Below are 19,063 nucleotides of genomic sequence, written 5' to 3'. Positions count from 1 at the left end.
CAAGAGAACAAAGCAAAGTGCTGACACTGGGAGTGGAATATTCACTGAAAAGGGGTAGAGGAATACTCAACTTCAATAAACTCCAATTTGCCCATGGAATGCTCTCACTTTTCTGGATTACTTTTTTCTAAACTATTTGTCTCCAGTTTCCACCCACCACTCTACCATTGAATTGAACTGAGCACATCCCACTAGCCATCACCCAACAAGGCACTCCTGTTTGTGAATAGTGCCAAACTACCAATACTGATGGGGCAGTTATTTCTTGTTTCTCTCCCACAAAATTCTGTGCTCTTTAGGAGCCCTGTTTATGTTTTGAGAACTTTGAGCAGGCTTTTCTTGTGTTTGGAACATCCTTCTTCTTGGCTCTTGTGACCTTCAAAACTCAGATGCCACACTTCAGGAAACCCCTGAGCAATCCACCCTTGACTGTATTTCTTGTCTTACTGTATTGGTTGGTTTGTGCAGCCTCAATCTAATTGTGAATTCTGATAGGGCTTCGCCTCTCAACAGAATCACTAAAGAGAACTTAAGCATATCCATCATAACGGACCTGTCCCGAGGACCAAACAGCTTCATCTAACAGTTAAAAAAGCTGAATGCTTGATTCTCCAACTCCCTACATATTTTTTGTTTTGTTGGATACATCTTAAGATTACATTAGGGCTACCTAAAAATAATTTTCTCTGGGCAAAGTTAGGTTCCAATTGTACATGAATTACCATATCAGAAAATTAAGCCAACATAAAGCTTATGTAGTAGCACCTGCTCTATAGGCTGAGACTGAGAAAATTAAAGGTGGATGACATTCCTGTAAGACTTGCCCCAAATTGGAATTTCAAATATTTGATGTTCTACCTATTTGGAGACTTTAACCCCAACAGAGATCTAATTCAAATGAAGATCCTAAACAAACCAATTTGGGGGAAATAATTAAAATTCAATTATTTCCAAACAAAAGCACAATACTTGGCCCACCTTTGTTCCTGTCTCTCGAGTTCAATGTGCTTCATGGAAATGGGAACAGATTTATATGTAAACTTCATTGGACAACTTTAAGTAGGGGACAGGGTAGGTGATCAAACTTTTTGAGTTCTAAGGTAAGGAGTGGACACACAGGACAGGCACATGCTTGCATTTTTTGAACACTGCACCTTGAGTTAAGCATCACGCCACTGAGCTAGTTTATTATCTAAAGCTCTTAATATACATTGCCAAATTTCATCCTAGAGAACACAGGAAAGCCCACTTTACTTTCTACATTAACTCTTGCTATTTAAAAGATGGAATAACTGATTAAAATCATTTGTATTTTTTAGTTTACTGGAGGTTAATCCTTTTGGAATCAATTTTATTTTTTGTTAACCATGTTCTAAGACTCCCCCTCTCCTTAAAGAATAGTAGTGGTGGCAATTGCTGTTATCATTTTAAACCATAAAATACTAATTATTTCCTTGGTGACTACTATTACATTTTGTTTATGTTTTTCTAGCCCTAGAATAAAAACTCATTTATCATCACAAAAATCACACTGAATTTTTTTTTTTTTTTCAGTGCCAGGCATTAAATAGAAGATCTTGTGCATTCTTGGGCAGCAGTCTGCCATTTTACTGTCTCCTCCTGCAATCTTTTGCTAGTGCCAGTTTTTCTTTGAATGAAGTACCACACTGTTAGCACTGGAAGGGCACCAAGAGAATCTTCGGGTTCACATTCCAGGAGCAGTTTCACATCCTATCTTGCTCATGGTGGCTCTATGAGAATCTCACTTTGCATCTTTAGGGTTATTACATACTCAAGTTTACATACTTATCTAGTTCTTTTAAGTATTTCTAATGTTACTAATTAACACGAAAATTTTGCTTACTGAGCATTATTTCCTGTAGGACAAGTAGAATATAAAATATTTGGTAATCTCATGTATGTTTCAATTTTATGACTTTTGTTTGAAGCTAGAATGATTCAAATAGATAAAGAACATTTAACCTCTTCTAACATGGAGAGCTAACTACTGTTTCTCATTAAGACTGAATCAGCTAGTGGGCTACCGATACAGGACATGTTAATTTCTACAGGCACCTTTCTGAATTCAAGTAAAAGTTTTGGTAGACGAGGATTTCCTATTTATATTGTTAACATAATATGAATATTGAGTACAAATATTGCTCACCATTCTTGTGTTCTTTAAATTACTTCACTTTGAAAATTTAAGAACTACCATTGTCATTAATAACATCATGGGTTTTCATTTAAGGAATTATTTTAAACTGTGAAAATACAAATCTAGTCAAATTCTGAACACATATAGAGCCAAATATTTGAACAAAACTGTAGTTTAATTTCAGAAAATGTGTTAAAATATATATTTTTACATCAATTTCTGACATACACTTAATGTGTTAGTATACACAAAATGATGCTTTCTCTTGAAACTGTATTTATGAAATGTACATTTTAATTTAAATACTCAGTATACACTGCACTTAATCTGCATGTTGCATTTATTAAATACATTAAAATCTGCAATGTAACAAAACGTTTTCTGCATATGAAATTCAAAACACCATTTTAAATGAACAAAAGATGGCTCACTTCATTTTTGTTTTTGTACAACTGGTGCATTGTACACTAGCTCAGTTCCACCATACGACCTGTTCGTTCTTTTTATTAGACATTGTTCACAGACTAGTACACAGTACAATAAGAGTGCTGGATAAAAACATGAGGTACGAAAGTGGTTCAGAGATTACAGGCCATGCAGATCATGCTAGACAGCAAAGAAAATTGTGACCAAGAAAACACTAAATAAAAATACATAAAGAATGTGCATTATAAAACAAAACAAAACTCCATTACACAGCTTTGCTTCTTTGGTTACAAAGTAGGTTGAACAATTTCACAGCTTTTTTATTCCCACCCAAAAAAAAAAAAAAAAGAAAAAAAGAAAAAAAAAAAGTCATACGAAATGTTGAAAAGCAGAGGAATCGTGGCAATTTCTATTAGAAAGTAGAAACAAATGAACAAAGTTCTCTTCATGAAAATAGCCCAATTATTTATTATATCACAATAACTGGTGACTACCTGTACAGGTGCACTGTGTTTTTCATACTTACACTATACAAAATTTACATTCAAGCTGGATCTTTACTAGTGAAAATAAATACCAACGGTAAATTGCCATTAGTGTTAGAAATGTGCCAGGATTCTTTTGTTCAATTATTGCCTAAACGTTTTATTTATTAAATGTAATCCTGTCTTTCAATTCCTTTACTGATACTTATAATTATTCAAAAAAATTAAAAAAGTTCTGTGACATTGTTCATGTACATTATGAAAATAGCAGCCCTGTAATAAATAAAACACAAAATAAATGAAAACTTACGTAGGCAAATGTTACTGATATTGAAAGAAAAGTGGCTCTTTAGATGAACTGTTATTTATAAGTGACAGGAAGGCTCAAGGTAAATCCATGGGTGATAAGAGACATGGGAGAGCCACCCAAACTTTTAAAGATCCCACTCGTGCGTACACGTAGAGTGAAGACTGCTCGCTTTAATAAACCCCGTCTATTATTCTCCTCTGTACTGATGGCATACAAGTGGACATCAACAGTGCTGCAGGACATCTTAGAGAGGGAAAGCTCCTGGAGAACGATTGTCTAATACTGAAAAGGCCCAGCACACAGCCGAAGGAAGCATGGCTACTTGCTTTCTATAAAGTGGGAAGAACACCAGTGGCACACAAGGAAAGATTGCTTTCAGTTTTTCCTTACTGAGGCTTAGGAAAGCTTTATGCTGAGGAGACATTCGGCTGCTGTGGAGGTTGCGTTGGCTGAGGCGGCTGTGCTATCATTGCTTGTTGTTGAGAAGTGCTACCAGGATTGGCCTGTTGGGCTGGGAGTTGGGACAACTGATCATTGTTGGAAAGAGATTTTAACAGTGCATTTTCTCGTTCAAGTAAAGAGTTTCTTTCCACTAATTCTTTTATTTGCTCCTTTAGAACTTCCACTTCTTCTCTTACTGCATACATCAAATGGCTTTTCACCAGATCCTGTGAAAAACAAAATTAGGAATGTCAAAAGAGTTATGAGAAACAAAGAGCTACTTAGTTCTAGACTGGGTGCCTTATAAACACTAAGTAGTTTTTTTATTTTTATTTTTTAAAAGCAATTTTCTCCTCATGCTTTTAATGTTTCCACTATATCTTGACTGGGCCTGTGGGAGATGGGGTGGAAAGTCTCTTTTCCAACTAGTATATTTACAAGTACTCTTTCATCCCAAAGTTTAGAATGAGCATTTAAGATGTTGGATAGAAACAACAAAGGAGTAATATTCCTATGGAAAGCTGCTTGCTAATAAACTAGTCACAGGGCTATTTTAGAGACTTAAGTGTCACATAGTCAACACTTTAAATGGACCAATGGCTGATACTTTTCAGATGAATACATACTCTACTGAATTATGTATGATACTGTCCCACAGTGACACACAAAGTATGACTTGATCAGATGGAAGGACTATTTACGCAATTAGTACATGTGGACTAGAAATTTTTAATGTTCTAGCATCTTCAAAATCTTGATATCAAAGAAGGTCATTTTTGGCTTAAAGAAATTAGGTTTCTGTGATCTGGAATCGACCAACAGTGAAGTAAAAGGACAACTGTGAACCTACTTACCATTGCTTGTTCTATTTTGTTGTCAATGGCTACAACACCGCCCCCAGATGCACTGGAAAAAATTAGAATATTTTATTAAATTATCCTTAAAAATTTAACCATCCTTCCAAATCTTAGAATAATGTAAGACATTTGTGTTTTACCCAATACCAAATAAACTTATCAAGTATATTTTTGCAAGTCAGTACTCAGAGATTTAACTTTTTTACATGAGGATTTTGGTGCATGGCTGACTTCTAAAAATCCTTATAATCCCAATATTCATAATTTGCATATGACATACATATACCTCTTTAAAACTTACTCCAAATTTCAATTAGGAGTTTTCTCTTTGGTGGTCTTAATACATTAAAATTCAGATGATGACTGTATTTCTTTCAATTTTATATTTTAAACATCTGGTTTTTAAGTATGTAGGAAGAGCTTCTAAAGAGAATTCAGAGAATTTTGGAAGGGCTGGTTAAAATGGAACTCAACATTCTGGTAGACCCATGTAGGTACTTTGATTATAAGTTACTTGCTGGCAAAATTAACCTAAGAAAGCATGTGTTTTTCTTGAAAATAATTCAAAGTTGTCTAGCTACTAAGTATACATCACAAGTTCAAATACTACCTGGGCATTTATAAAATGACATAGAAGATTAAGTAATTAATAGTTTGTATTCATGCATCTTTTTTTTTCCCCCCCAGATAGGGTTTCTCTGTGTAGCTTTGGAGCCTATCCTGGAACTCACTCTGTAGACCAGGCTGGCCTTGAACTCACAGAGATCAGCCTGCCTCTGCCCCCCACCCCCAAGTGCTGAGATTAAAGGCGTGTGCCACCATGCCCGGCTTCACCCATCTTTTAAGTAGTAGTAAAAGTATCAAGAATCTATACACTCGTTTATATTTCATTAGATTTTTAAAAGACAGAAAGAAATGTTTTGTTTTAGACTAGTCTTGTAAAAGAAAATCTGATGCTTCCTTGAATCAACACAAAAAAGGTCTTTAAAATATTTTTAATTTTTTGTTTTGTTTTTTGAGACAGGGTTTCTCTGTGTAGCTTTGCGCCTTTCCTGGAACTCACTTGGTAGCCCAGGCTGGCCTTGAACTCACAGAGATCCACCTGGCTCTGCCTCCCGAGTGCTGGGATTAAAGGCGTGCACCACCACCGCCTGGCTCAAAATAATTTTTGAATAAAACATTACTAAGTACTATTTTATAGAGCATGCAATGCCCAGCTAAAAATAATTTTTGAATAAAACATTACTAAGTACTATTTACAGAGCATACTATACCCAAGAAGAATTTGGTATTTACAGTATCTGAAGAGTGCTTTACTTTGAATGGTATGGGCTGTTGGTATTATACCAGGTTGAGGCTCAGAAACACTCTTTTCCATGTAGTTGCGCCTTTTAGATTCTAATCCACGTAGGTCAGGCTATCATGCCAGGTTCTACTACTCATTCATTTAATGTTCCTATACCTTAATTCCCCATCTGTAAAATGAATGAGGTCATTGTCTAAACTTCACTGGAGTTGCCTTTTCTAACCCTTTGGTACTTGCAGCTAACACACTGAAACACTAACAACACTGGTCATAGTGTACTATTTATCTTTTTGCTGATACTAAGATCAAAGGGCTCTGGATACTTAAGATCTCAAAACTGTCTATAAGCTCGGCTTTCAGTTCCTAGAGTGACATGTGCCAAGTAAAGTAAGATTATGTGAAACTAAATTACTGACCAACTATATAATATATATGGCTTTATTTAGTCTAAAATAATAAAAAAAATCACAAATAAAGATGGCGATAGGCATTTAGACGAGCACTTGCTTGAGAATCCTGGTTTATACTTTCTGGATTATTACTTCAACCAAGAAAGAGTTACTTTAAATCATTTCATGGTGTGAATACATCCTATTTCTTTGATACATGTGGTTTAAGAGTACTTTAAAGTGTTAATACCAGTTTTACACATTAACAGTATAAAAATTATGAAAGGAGTTGTTTTTTTTGTTTTTGTTTGTTTTTTTACTTCCTTTTCTTGTTAATTAAAATCAGTCAGTAAGTTTAGAAGTCATTACTACAGCTAAGGACTAATGGTAACTGTTACATTTTGAATGCTGACCTAACAAACCCTTGTCTTGACTGATCTCTTTGCAGCAACAGAAGATATAGATTTATAAGCTATAGAAGGATCATGTTGGCCGGGCGGTGGCGCACGCCTTTAATCCCAGCACTCAGGAGGCAGAGGCAGGCTTGGTCTACAAAGCAAGTTTCAGGAAAGGCGCAAAGCTACACAGGCGCAAAGCTACACAGAGAAACCCTGTCTCGAAAAACCAAACCAAACCAAACCAAACCAAACCAAAAAAAAAAAAAGAAGGATCACGTGGATCATGTTGGAGAAAAGTATTCCATCAGGTATTAACATTTCAATTCAGTCATAGACACAATTACAACTATTTAAATAATATTCAACAATTCAATACCAAGTACAGTATTCTCAAACCAGAATGCACCAGTCATCTGGAGGTCTAGTAACAGATTGCTGGGCTCTAAATGGGACTTCTAATAAGTGCCTAGAAAATGCTGATTCTGCTGCCTGACCCTGTCTTGAGAACCACTGGCTTAGAGTGAATGAAAATTACGGGAGAAAGAATAGACAAAAACAAACAAGACCCCAATCAAAACCCTAATACTATTTTTTTTTTCATACAGGGTATCAAAATGTAACCCCAGCTGGCCTGAAACTATGTGGACCAGGGCTGGCCTCTGGCTCCCTAATGTTGTTATTCTTCATGCTGTAGATGGTTTCTTATCCTTTTAAAAAAATGTATTTTAGTCTTATGTAATATTTATAATCTGTTACATGTTTTTTCAGGTTTCCTCGGCTTTGCAAAAACTGCTCCCCAAGATGGAGATATCTGTAGTTCCAATTCATGTGCTTGCCCTAGTGTCCTTTAAGGCACTCAGGGCCATGTATTTTGCGGTATCTTCGCTGTCCTAGAGTAAAGTCAGTTATTCTATCCCCCTCTGGCCCTGCAATACATGCACTTTTAATTTTAGATGGTGTAGAAGGTACTATATAGCACTATAGCAAATTCTAGCTCCTCAATATATTTACTTACTCATTGTGAATCCTGGGAAACTAGTTTCTAGACTTTTTTTTTTCACCTCAAATAAACATTTTATGTCCTAATCCTCTGAAGATTAAATGAGTTTAATTTAATTTAAATAGTTTACATACTATTTGGCATAGTTCCTGGTACAGTGAATGATCAATGCAAGGTAGTTATTTTTACTATCCTAATACTACTATTAGATTCTATTAGATTAAGCTTATTGAGGACGTTCCATTATCTCTAGAGAAGTACACAGTGCCTGACCCATAAGAGCTCAAATGCATTGACAGTAATTAGAAAGGCAGTAATCTGATTTCAAACAACTAATGGCTTGTATTAGGAAGCCATTAAAATTCTTTGAATTTAGATAAACTAGTTTTCAAAGTGAAGTTCTTTTTAACCAGATGTAGCAACACTACCTGGGAACTTGCTAGAAATGGATATATCTGGATCTGCCTAAGAACTACTGAATTAGATACTCTTGGAATGAGGACAGTTAATATATCTTGGTAACCCCTCTGGGTGATTCTGATAGAAATTTAGGTTTTGGGAACCACCGTTTAAGTAGTCATATTTTTAATGAAGATACTAATACTGTTGCCTTAAGTACAGTTCCAAAAGAAGGTAATGTTTTCTGTGGTGTTCAGCCCAGAGATTCACCTTCCTTAAAATTATGACTGATCAATGAAGCAGGATTTATCTCCCTTCAACTTTTCTTCATTTAATGTTGTTTGTACTTCGATTTCTTTCTTTTTCTTTCTTTCTTGCTTTCTTTCTGTCTCTCTCTCTGTCTCTGTCTCTCTTTTTTTGACACAAGGTTTCTCTGTGTAGCTTTGCACCTTTCCTGGATCTCGCTCTGTAGACAAGGCTGGCCTCGAACTCACAAAGATCCGCCTGCCTCTGCCCTCGAGTGCTGAGATTAAAGGCGTGCGCCACCATCGCCCAGCAATTTCTCTCTCTCTTTTTTTATTATTACATCCACCATATCATATTTTGATATTTAATCAGTTTCAAATTTTAAGTTCCTCAAGGAAATCCCTTCTTTCTTTTTTGCAATCTGTTCATATAGTTTGTCTACCCATTATATAATTAGGTACCCTTATATGTAGTATCTGAATAAATGCAATGTAAGAATAAACCATGTGTTTTAGATTGGGGGTGGTGCACACATGCGCACACATGTGTACACACACACACACACACACACACACACACACACACACACACACTCAAACTGAAATAAGTCTGTTTAAACCAAGTGCCATAACTATTGCCAGAAATATTGAGGAAATGAAGTGCTCAGAATCTTCTTGCTTAAGTTACTATTATAAACTAGAAGTGCAAAATAAAGCCAAAGGATAATTTTCAATTGTGGGCAAAGTCTTTTAGGAAAAAAAATTTGATCAGCATTTATCAACAAGTTGAAAGTTCTAGACACAGAGGCAATGAACAAAAATATAGGGCCGTGGAAAGATAAGAATTACCAGCTATATGCTTAGTCCTTTAGTGTCCAAATAAAGCTAATTATAGTTTTAGTCAGAGAAAAGGCAGGAGTCACTTGAATGTAACCATGCTACAATAGATAGCATGGCCTTTCATGTCCTCTAATCCATGCCAGCTGACTCCTACCAGCTGCTTTTCTTCCCAGGTGTCCTTACTCTTTAGCAAGTGGTCATGATCAAGAACATGTAGCTTCACTGAGAAGGTAAGAGGGCAGAAGGAACCTGGACTTTACAAGGTCATCTAACTTGATTTCACTTTTTCAACATCATGAGAAGTACCTTTTGTTTTATCTATAATAAAGCAGACTGGAATGGTATAGTTACCTATCTAAACTAAGAACGGAAACAATAAAAGAGCAGTGCAAAGGTATTTCTTCAAGTGAACATAGTTTACTATTCAGTCTCCGGTCTTTTTTCTATTTAAGTGCAGTGAACAAAATGATAAAGCAGAGGAAAGAATAGTTTATGACAATTTATTTTATAGCAGGCCTATAATTATCAATAATCCTGGGTAACACCCTCATTCTATAAATGAGGGAACTAAGGCCAGGTAACTTACAATGGTAGATTTCAAACCTAGACCTAAGGTCAAAATACATGACTTTTCTTTCTATGTGAAAGAAAGAAGTACCTATCTATAGTGACCTAAGTAAATCCTGAGCTGTGTATGTTAAAGAGTGCTTTAAATAAACACCAAATGTTAGCTGTGAAACTGTGAGCATGGATCCAAAGATTAAACAGTGTTTGTAACATGTTATTTATCTTATCTAGTACATTCCCAGAAGTAGTTCCGCTCTCAGAATAAGGGAGGAAACTTCTTAGAAAGGGCATTTGCTCAGTGATCTTTGGACAGGCAGCACAGTCTGCTTATTTGATAAGAACTAAAATGTTCTGGTCTGTCAGAGTTAATATGTTAAAATTCTATGTATCTGTAAAAGGGAAACTGTAGACCCTTCTAATTTTCTGTGGAGTCACATTCACAGTGACAAATACAGTAAAGGACTTCTTCTGTAATTAGAGTTAATTACTTTGAGTTGGCCATCCTGATTCTTTGTGCCCAAGCTTTCTTCTGCAAATCAGGTAAAAGTGACTTCACCAATCATGACAAGAGGAAGCTACCTGTTAGGAGCTAAGTCCTCTACCACTCAGAAGTCATATGATGAAAGTAAATTATTTACTTTCTTTATACTGACTTTATTCCTACCATTTCTTAATAGAAGAGGAGATACAATAATAGTATCACTAAAACATTAATTCAAACCCAGGCAGCATTTTGCCTGTTTTTTAAGAAATGCAGTTATTTTTTAAGACAGAAAGCACAATTGTAAGGTGCTAACTGCAAAAGAGTAAGTCTAATTAACCTACAATTCAGTAAGACTGACGGTTAAATATACTTTAAAAAAAATCTACCAATCTAAAAACATAATTGACTCCTTAAGATTATAATCATACCATTTCCTCCTTCTGTTTCATCCCTCCAAAGCCTCCTGCATCCCCACTCCTCCTTGCTCTCTTTCAAATTCATGGCTTTTTTTTATTTTTGTTGTTTTTCAAGACAGGGTTTCTGTGTGTAGCTCTGGCTGTCCTGGCATTCACTCTGTAGATCAGGCTAGCCTTACCTCAAGATCTGCCTGCCTCTGCCTAAGTGCTGGGTGTTACATACATGCACACATACACATGATACTCTAAGTACAACTTGCTCAGTCTGTATGTTTTTACTTGGATGTATTTTTCAAGGCTATTTGGTGATGGATAATCAACTGGTGGGCTCTTCCTGGAGAAGACTATTTCTCCAGCTCACAGTGGCCTAAAATACACAGTTTAACAGTTATTTCCCCCCTGAAAGGTGTCCAAAAAAGTAAAATTCATGTAGAACTAATCTCCAGACAAATGCAAATCTAAATTTCTGGGTTAAGAAGAAAATATGGCTAAGTGATTATAATTATAGTCCTTGCTCAGCCTATGTGAAGTCCTTGGTTCTATTCCTAGGAAAACACATACATATATGGACAGGTAAAATTAAACTGAGCATTCAAAATTTTATGTGTTTTGAAAACTGACCATAAATCCTACTAATATAAAATAAAGAACTCCCAGAAAAATGCTCAATGGAGAATTTTCATTAGTAGTAACCTAAAATAAGTAAAGGGAAAAGGGGGTTTGAAACTGTCTCACTATGCATTCCAGACTGACTTTAAACTTATGATCCTCTTCCCTCAGTCTTATTAAATACTGGGGGTAGAAGCATGTGCTCCTGTGTCTGGATCACAAGTGATTTTTATAGTTACTATTTATCTCGAGCAAGCAGGCATAAAGCTATTATAAAATTTAGGTGTTATTATTTTCTCAAGTAACTAGAATTAACACGGGTGTAAAAACTGTGCATAAGGAACTATTAAATCTGAGCTAAATATTTATGCAAAACTTCATGTTCATAGTTAGCATTTTCTAAGAAAATCTTGTTCACCAATCCAATTTTTTTGGAAAATTCATCAGCCAATTTTAGGTCAAATTCCTGGCCAGGACAACAAATATTTAAAAGGAGGCAAGGATACATGTGAATTCTATGTACCCATGTCAGAGCACATAATTTAGATACTGTTAGGTACAGTCACAGAAGATTATCCATGGGAGACACTCTTGATGAGTTCATGCGTCCCCTCTCTATATGTATATGTTTGTGAAATTTCTTATATTTAGAACAATTAAAAGACATATTCACATAAGAAAATAAATTCAAGGCATATACATAAAAATATGCAATCATTCAATGTTCCTTTCCTAACTTAAACTTCCTTTGTCTAAAGTCAACCATGTAATTTGTATTAGCGGGTTCAAAAACACTCATTCAGAATATCTTTAAGAATGAGAATGGCCTAATTCTGTCTGAAAAATATAGAAAAGCAAAAAAATGTCTTCTATAATTTTTCTCTATATAAAGTACTTTTAGAAATTTGAAAGACTGAGTCCAGTAGAAAAACAGAAAAATTCATACTGACTGCTCACCTAATATTTAAAAAGGCCAGTCTGGTCTACACAGTGAGACTTTGTCCCCCAAACAAAACAAAACAAAGAACAATACCCCCCAAAAAGATATAAAAAATATTTTAATCATAATAAAAATACGGGCTGGAGAGATGGCTCAGAGGTTAAGAGCACTGACCGCTCTTCCAGAGGTCCTGAGTTCAATTCCCAGCAACCACAAGGTGGCTCACAACTGTCTGTAATGAGATCTGGCGCCCTCTTCTGTATACATAATAAATAAATCTTTAAAAAAAATCATAATAAAAAATACAAATTAAAACTATAACATAATAACATCTTTCATTCAGACTCTCCACCCAATTTTCCCTCTCCCTTATTTATTCATTCTTTGAACTAGCCATCCTGTATCTGAAAACTTATCTCTAATGCACACGCTCACAGAAATCCACTTTAACAAGGCTACTCATTATAGCACTCTTTTATTTACATTTTTTGAGATTTTATTTACTTCTATTTTATCTATATGGGCATTTTTCCTGAATGTATGTCTGTGATCCATATGAGTACAATGCCCATGCAGGCCCAAAGAGGGTGACAGACCCCAGGGACTGGAGTTACAGATGTTGTGTGTGAGCTGCCATGTGGGTTCTGGGAATCAAATATCGGCATTCTCTGGAAGAGCAGCAAGTGCTCTTAACCACTGAGCCCCCACTTCAGCACTTTTTTAACAGCAAGGCTTCTATCAATGGAAAACTGGTTAAATCATGGCTATCTATTTAACTGAATGACATGCATCTCTAAAAATCCCAACATGAAGAGTTTTTGTCATGGCATAGCCATTGCATTTAACTGAACAGTATACATCTCTGGGGTGAGGGTGCCCTTTCTATTTACTGAGAGGAGACAATGTACAGAACACCTTTAAAACTAAAGACACACTGTGTAAACAATATATTATCACTTACACAAAGGAGTACTGTATCTTGTATCTGCTTGTGTATGTGTACAAAGAAACCACACACACACACACACACACACACACACACACACACACACACACACACACACACACAGTAGCTGTTTGAAAAGATAGTCAAGTGGAAACCAGAGATAGAAGGCTACTTTCACTATATGTTGGGAGAATACAGGAGAAACACATTCCAATGTGGTGACTTAAGAAGTTATTTCCTTGGGCAGCATAAACTCAAGACATGAGCCCATGGCTGCAGGAAAACTAACAGGGAACAGAAAAGAGGAAGGAAAGGAGGAGGTACTGACAACCACTGTCTCTAGGGATTATTTCATCCTGCAAAATAGGGCTGTTCTTTTTTACTTTTTCACTTAAAAAAAAAAAAAAGTGTGTCTGTGTGCACATGCCATGACGCCTAAAAGCCATCAGAGGACAACTGAGAAAGCAGGCTCCCTCCTTTTGCCATGTGGTTCGCAGGGACTGAATTTAGGTTCCCAGGTTTGGTGGCAGCACCCTTATCTGCTGAGCCACTGCTTCCTTGCTGACTGAAATCAGGAATTTACAATTGTATTATTATTACTCTGTGTGAGAGCAGACATACATGTGCTACAGCACGCACACAGAGGTGTAAGACAACTTCTGAGACTCTCCTCCCACTGGGTAGGTTAGAGGGATGAAACTGAAGTTGTCAGGCTGACATGGCAAACACTTGTACCCACTGAGCCATCTCGCTGGTCCAGAATAAGGCATTTTATTAAATATACGAAACAGAACTTACTGTGACATCTGTGATTTGCAAAACTTAGGACCTTAATTTAGGGAGAATTGATCCTATTTAAGAACATTGCTTATCACTGTTAGCACTATCTGTTCAGTCTACCAACTTAATGAAAATATGACAACAGCTGAATCGTGCAGACGGTAAAACCAGGATTAACAGTATCTTCTTTTTCTGTATCCCTCTCCATTTCTAAATATTATACCATAGGGTGTGTGTGAGGAGGTCATCCCAGTATCTGTCAGTAAGGTTCTGAAATAGCTCTGTGGAGCTGCTCTAGTCTAGTGAGTGAAGGGCAGAATCAACTCTTACAAATTGTTCTCTGGCCTCCACAGGTGTACCATGGCACACTTGCATCCACACACAAAATAAATAAATGTAAACAAACAAGCTAGTGGAACTATATGCCAGTTGATTCTATCATGCCAGGTACTGAGCTCAGACCTCCAGCAAGCACCCTGCCACCTGACCCACTTCCCCAGCCCTCTACTTGCTCTTTTTTTTTTTTTTTTTCAAGACAGGGTTTCTCTGTGCAGCTTTGCGCCTTTCCTAGAACTCACTCTGTAGCCCAGGTTGGCCTCAAACTCACAGATCCGCCAGCTTCTGCCTCCCAAGTGCCTGGCCCTCTACTTGCTTCTTATCCTACTAACATTAGGCTAAGATCTGACGACTTAAAACTTATTTCTTCCTTCTGAGTCAGACTAGACCAAGGAAGGGTGTGAGAAAGAGGTAGAAAAGTGGCATTTTCACTAATGCTTGGAGTGCTTACAATTAAAAAGGCTTTCTTGAAGATTTCATTTTAGTGTTTGCACAGCAGCAATTAGGTCATTACTGAGGAGTGAATGCTACACATCATGAGGCTTAGATCCAAATAAAAAAGCTAACACCATAGTGTTACTTAAAATTATTTCCTGGAGTAGGAGAATACAGCGAATGACGGACAATTGTCTACAACTTACTGGTTTCTAGAAGTGAAAAAAAAAGGATTAAAAAGGATTTTAAATCTTCCAACAGCCCATAACATCAGGTAAAACTTGAAATAATTGAATTATGCTGAAAAGGAATCAATTGGAGAGCAGTTCTATATATTCACATTCTAAAAAAACCATCTTTTAGTTTACTGGGATAGAAGTTGGTGATCAGCTGGCTTCTAAGAATGTGAGTAAACCTTAAAATAAAAAACAAACAAACAAACCAGGGGTTGGGGATTTAGCTCAGTGGTAGAGTGCTTCTTGCCTAGGTTCGGTCCTCAGCTCAAAACAACAAAAACCAAAAAACCAAACAAAACCTACATAGTTCAATACTTAAACACTTAAACAGTTAAAAAAGATTTCAGCTGGGTTAGGAAAGGAAAACAACATTCAGAGCCAGGCATTTTAGAGTAGTGATCAATCCTCCTTTAATAGGTTCATAATATTTTTTTCCTTAACTAAGAGGAAATGGTAGCATTTTCTTTTTCATTATTTAAGGTTCATGGGCAGTTTTCATGGTATAAATCTGTGAAAATGATTACAACCTAAAAAAAAACTATGGCAGAAAAGAATATCTGTAAAAATAAAAACGTAAGTGTAAAACTTCATTAAGATTTGTGTTCCATTTGGGAAATCATGGACAGAATACATTTTCAATCAGCAGTAGGGCATAAAAATAATCTTCTGGAAATAGCTACATTCACCTAACATTAACTTAGAAATCCTCAGCAATAACAAAAGATGTCTCCTCTCCCTGCAAAAGGAATTAGCCTACTGATGGAAGCCCTTTATATTTATTTCAATTGGTAACTTTTTATATTTTCTTTTGTTTTTGTGGTAGTGGCTCACTAGTACAGGCCAGCTTTGACCTCTTTTATGTTCATGCTGAGGTCAAAAGGACAACTTGTGGGCACTGATTCTTTCCTACTATGTAATTCTGGGAAATAAAACTCAGGTCACTTGGCTTGGCCTTTACCTAGAGAGTCTTCTCACTATCCCAGCCTTGAACTTTTAAATTAAAAATTTTAATTTTATGTGGATGGGTGTTTTGTCTACATGTATGTCTGTGTATCACATGCATGCAGTGCCCAAGGAGGTTAGGAGGGTGCCAGATCACTTGGAACCAGAGTTACGAGATGGTTTAAGCCACCACGTGGGTGTTGGCATTGGAAGTCTAGTCCTCTGGAAGAGCAACCACTGTTCTTTACCAGTGTGCTCTCTCTTCAGCCCCTAGGCCTTCAATTCTCTTGATTCTCCTGCTTCCACTTTTAGAGTGCTAGAATTTTTACTACATGTGGTCCTTATGTTCTTTCCTTACCCCATTTCAAATACCTGCCCAAATTTTACATTGGAAATCTTTAACTTCATTAAACCCTTCAAGGTTTCTTTACTCATTATCGATCTATCTATCTGTCTGTCTGTTCAGAGCTAAAGCTGTCTTCTGTGGCAATTCTATCATTCTTTTATTGCTCTCAGCTCAAGTTTTCTCTTCTGTAAAGGTGTCTCTAACCTTAACAATTAGTATACTTGAATTCTGTTTCACTTGCTGCACTGGTTTTCTAAGGCATCTTTCTCTAGAAAATTTTACATCACTTCCCAAACTGTTTCCTGTATAACTTTCTTTATAGTAATTCTTCCTAGACAGTGGACATTGACAATGCTACAATTTTATACTCAAAACAAATGAATGCAGAAATAGTACTTATTTGCATTCCTCATTTTTAATTCGAAGATAAATAATTGCCATTTTAAAAGTTGCATTGATTTCATATAAACACACATACAAATACTCATATACACAATATAAAAATAATGTAAATCTTAGGGGGGCTGGAGAGATGGTTTCAGTGTTTAAAAGCATTTGCTGCTCTTGTACAGGACCCAGGTTTGATTCCCAGCACCCACATGGCAGTTCACAACTGTCTGTAACTCTAGTCCCAGGGGATTCGATGTCTTCTGACCTCCATGGTCATCAGGCATGCATGTGGTTCATATACAGACACGAAATCAAAACATCCATACATATAACAAATAAATACATACATATATACACACACACATTAATTAATTTGATTTTCTTATTTTGTGCCTGTGAGGAGAGCACAATGGTTCATGGTCAAGATGAAAACACAACTTCTGGGAGTCAGTTTTCTCTTTCCTTAACAAAGGTCCAGGGATCTATCTCAGGTTTGTCAGGCTTGGCAAATAAGTACTTTTACAAACCGCTGAGCCATCTAGGCAGCCCTATTTTATGTTCTTACAGTCAAGTATCTAATACATAAATTTAGATAATCCAACTTCATTGGAACAAGTTATAAATCCTAAACAAACTTCACTTCCTATTTTCTATAAAGCCTCATACCAGCCTCCTCCTCCTCCTGGCTCTTCTAGATAACATTTACATACTCTTTTCTCTATCAAGGATGTCAGCCAATGAACAATGGCTAGAAGAAAATTTTGGCAGCATTCAAGAATGGTAGGATCACTAGATACTGTATTAGTAAATACAGTGTAGCTTGACTTCACATCAAGTCATTTATCCTTTGGCAAATTACTCTTATCAGATATACAGTCCTTCATCAATTGGTTTCAGAGTTTTATGAAATCGTATATCCGCACAAATATTCTCTTTCCCTCTCTGTGTAGGAATTGGTAATCGAATGGTAGAAAAAGTTAAAGAGAGAAGCAGATGCAGATAGCAGGATATTCACAGGTATGAAACAGTGCTGTGTATTTAAGAGTTTTCACAATTGAAGCATAGAGACTATGAGAGATCAAACAAATGAAGAGGGGAAGGGACTCAACTGTGAAGAAATGCAAAGGATGATGGGGACAGAGCCCAGGAGAATCAGGAATAGGACAATGGTAGTGTCATGATGAAGGCAACTAGATTTGTAGGTAAGGCAGGGAAGGGGGTAATTTAGGTTTGAAATGTAGAGCCTGGAAGAGAGATACAGAAGACTATAGGGATTAGGTATATAAACTCCAGGGGAGACTCAGGCTGAGAGCTCTAGATCTGGTTCAAAACTGTGGTAGAAAATGAGCATGCTTATAAAGTTAAGATAAAATAGCAAATACACTATAGAAGACATAAAAAGTTATGGAATAAGATGGGTGTGGGAAAGCATATATAGTTCTTAGGAATATTATTTATTCAATAGCCTCAAACTATCTCCTCTTTATCAAGAACCTATCATACTGTTTCTTCCGGCTGAACAGCCATTTTTTAATAGATCCTCTCGATCAAGGCCTGATCAAAATGAAAATGAGACTATTCCTTTGTAAACAAAGTAAAATTCAAATAATAGTGAAGAGTACATAATTTTTATCTATTTTATAGTTATTATTTTCATTTATGCCAACTTCTTGACACAAAAGACATATCTAAACCCACCTTCTAGAAAAATTCTAATTCTATGGACAATACACATAACAAAAATAAAAGTTTTAAGATTAAGATTGCATAACTAAAACATTTGTTTTTAGATCACTCATTTTTCCTTGCTATTATGTCCCTTCACTGATAATCTACCCCCCAAAGTCCAGGGCAGTAATACATAAAATGAAGGTTGTCAAGGGATTGTTTCAACTGAGATAAACCCAGAAGAATAAGAGAATATCTTGAAATTTCTAAATATGTAATTGCTTGTTTCTTTTGGATTAAAAGGACACCACCAAGCAAAGCCATTATTCCCTAGGGAAATGAACAGTATTCTTTATTGGGGGAGAGACAGTATCTGCTCTGTGTTTGCTTAGGATTTCTTCATGTAGCCCAGGCTGGTCTCAAACTTATAATCCTACTCCTTCTGCCTCTGGAGTATGGTGATTTCTGGTATGTATCAACACACTGTGCTCTTATTTGTCTTTTATAAACCAACCAATGTTTTACAGTTGAGATGTTTAATAATTACATAGACTTAATAAAGAGACAGCACAGATTAAGCATAATGCTATCCAAGTCATCTCTAGCTCATGGTGGGGTACCCATTATGGGAACGGAGGTAAAACAGCTTATCTCTCATCTGTTGTATAAGTAAAAAACTGAATTCACAAAGAATATTCGTTTTCAGGGGCATAG

General features: G+C 36.2%; 1 protein-coding gene across 4 annotated transcripts in view; it reads right to left on the bottom strand.

Annotated features, from left to right (window-relative positions):
- Positions 1-1,517: 1,517 nt before the first annotated feature.
- Positions 1,518-19,063, bottom strand: part of Tsc22d2 (TSC22 domain family member 2) — a 47,674-nt gene continuing 30,128 nt past the window's right edge. For 2 of the 4 annotated variants that reach the window (XM_036189891.1, XM_036189890.1), the window contains 2 exons: positions 4,675-4,726; positions 1,518-4,047 (listed from right to left, as the gene is read on the bottom strand). In XM_036189891.1, coding sequence (XP_036045784.1) covers positions 3,787-4,047; positions 4,675-4,726 — 313 coding nt within the window. In that variant the 3' untranslated portion in view covers positions 1,518-3,786. Of the gene's footprint in view, positions 4,048-4,673; positions 4,727-19,063 lie in introns of those variants that run through there. The other 2 variants (XR_004945184.1, XR_004945185.1) reach the window with 1 other exon arrangement.

The sequence above is a fragment of the Onychomys torridus genome, chromosome 6 (assembly GCF_903995425.1).
Source record: "Onychomys torridus chromosome 6, mOncTor1.1, whole genome shotgun sequence".
NCBI classification, from domain to species: domain Eukaryota; kingdom Metazoa; phylum Chordata; class Mammalia; order Rodentia; family Cricetidae; genus Onychomys; species Onychomys torridus.
This window is presented reverse-complemented; position numbering and strand designations above follow the sequence as displayed.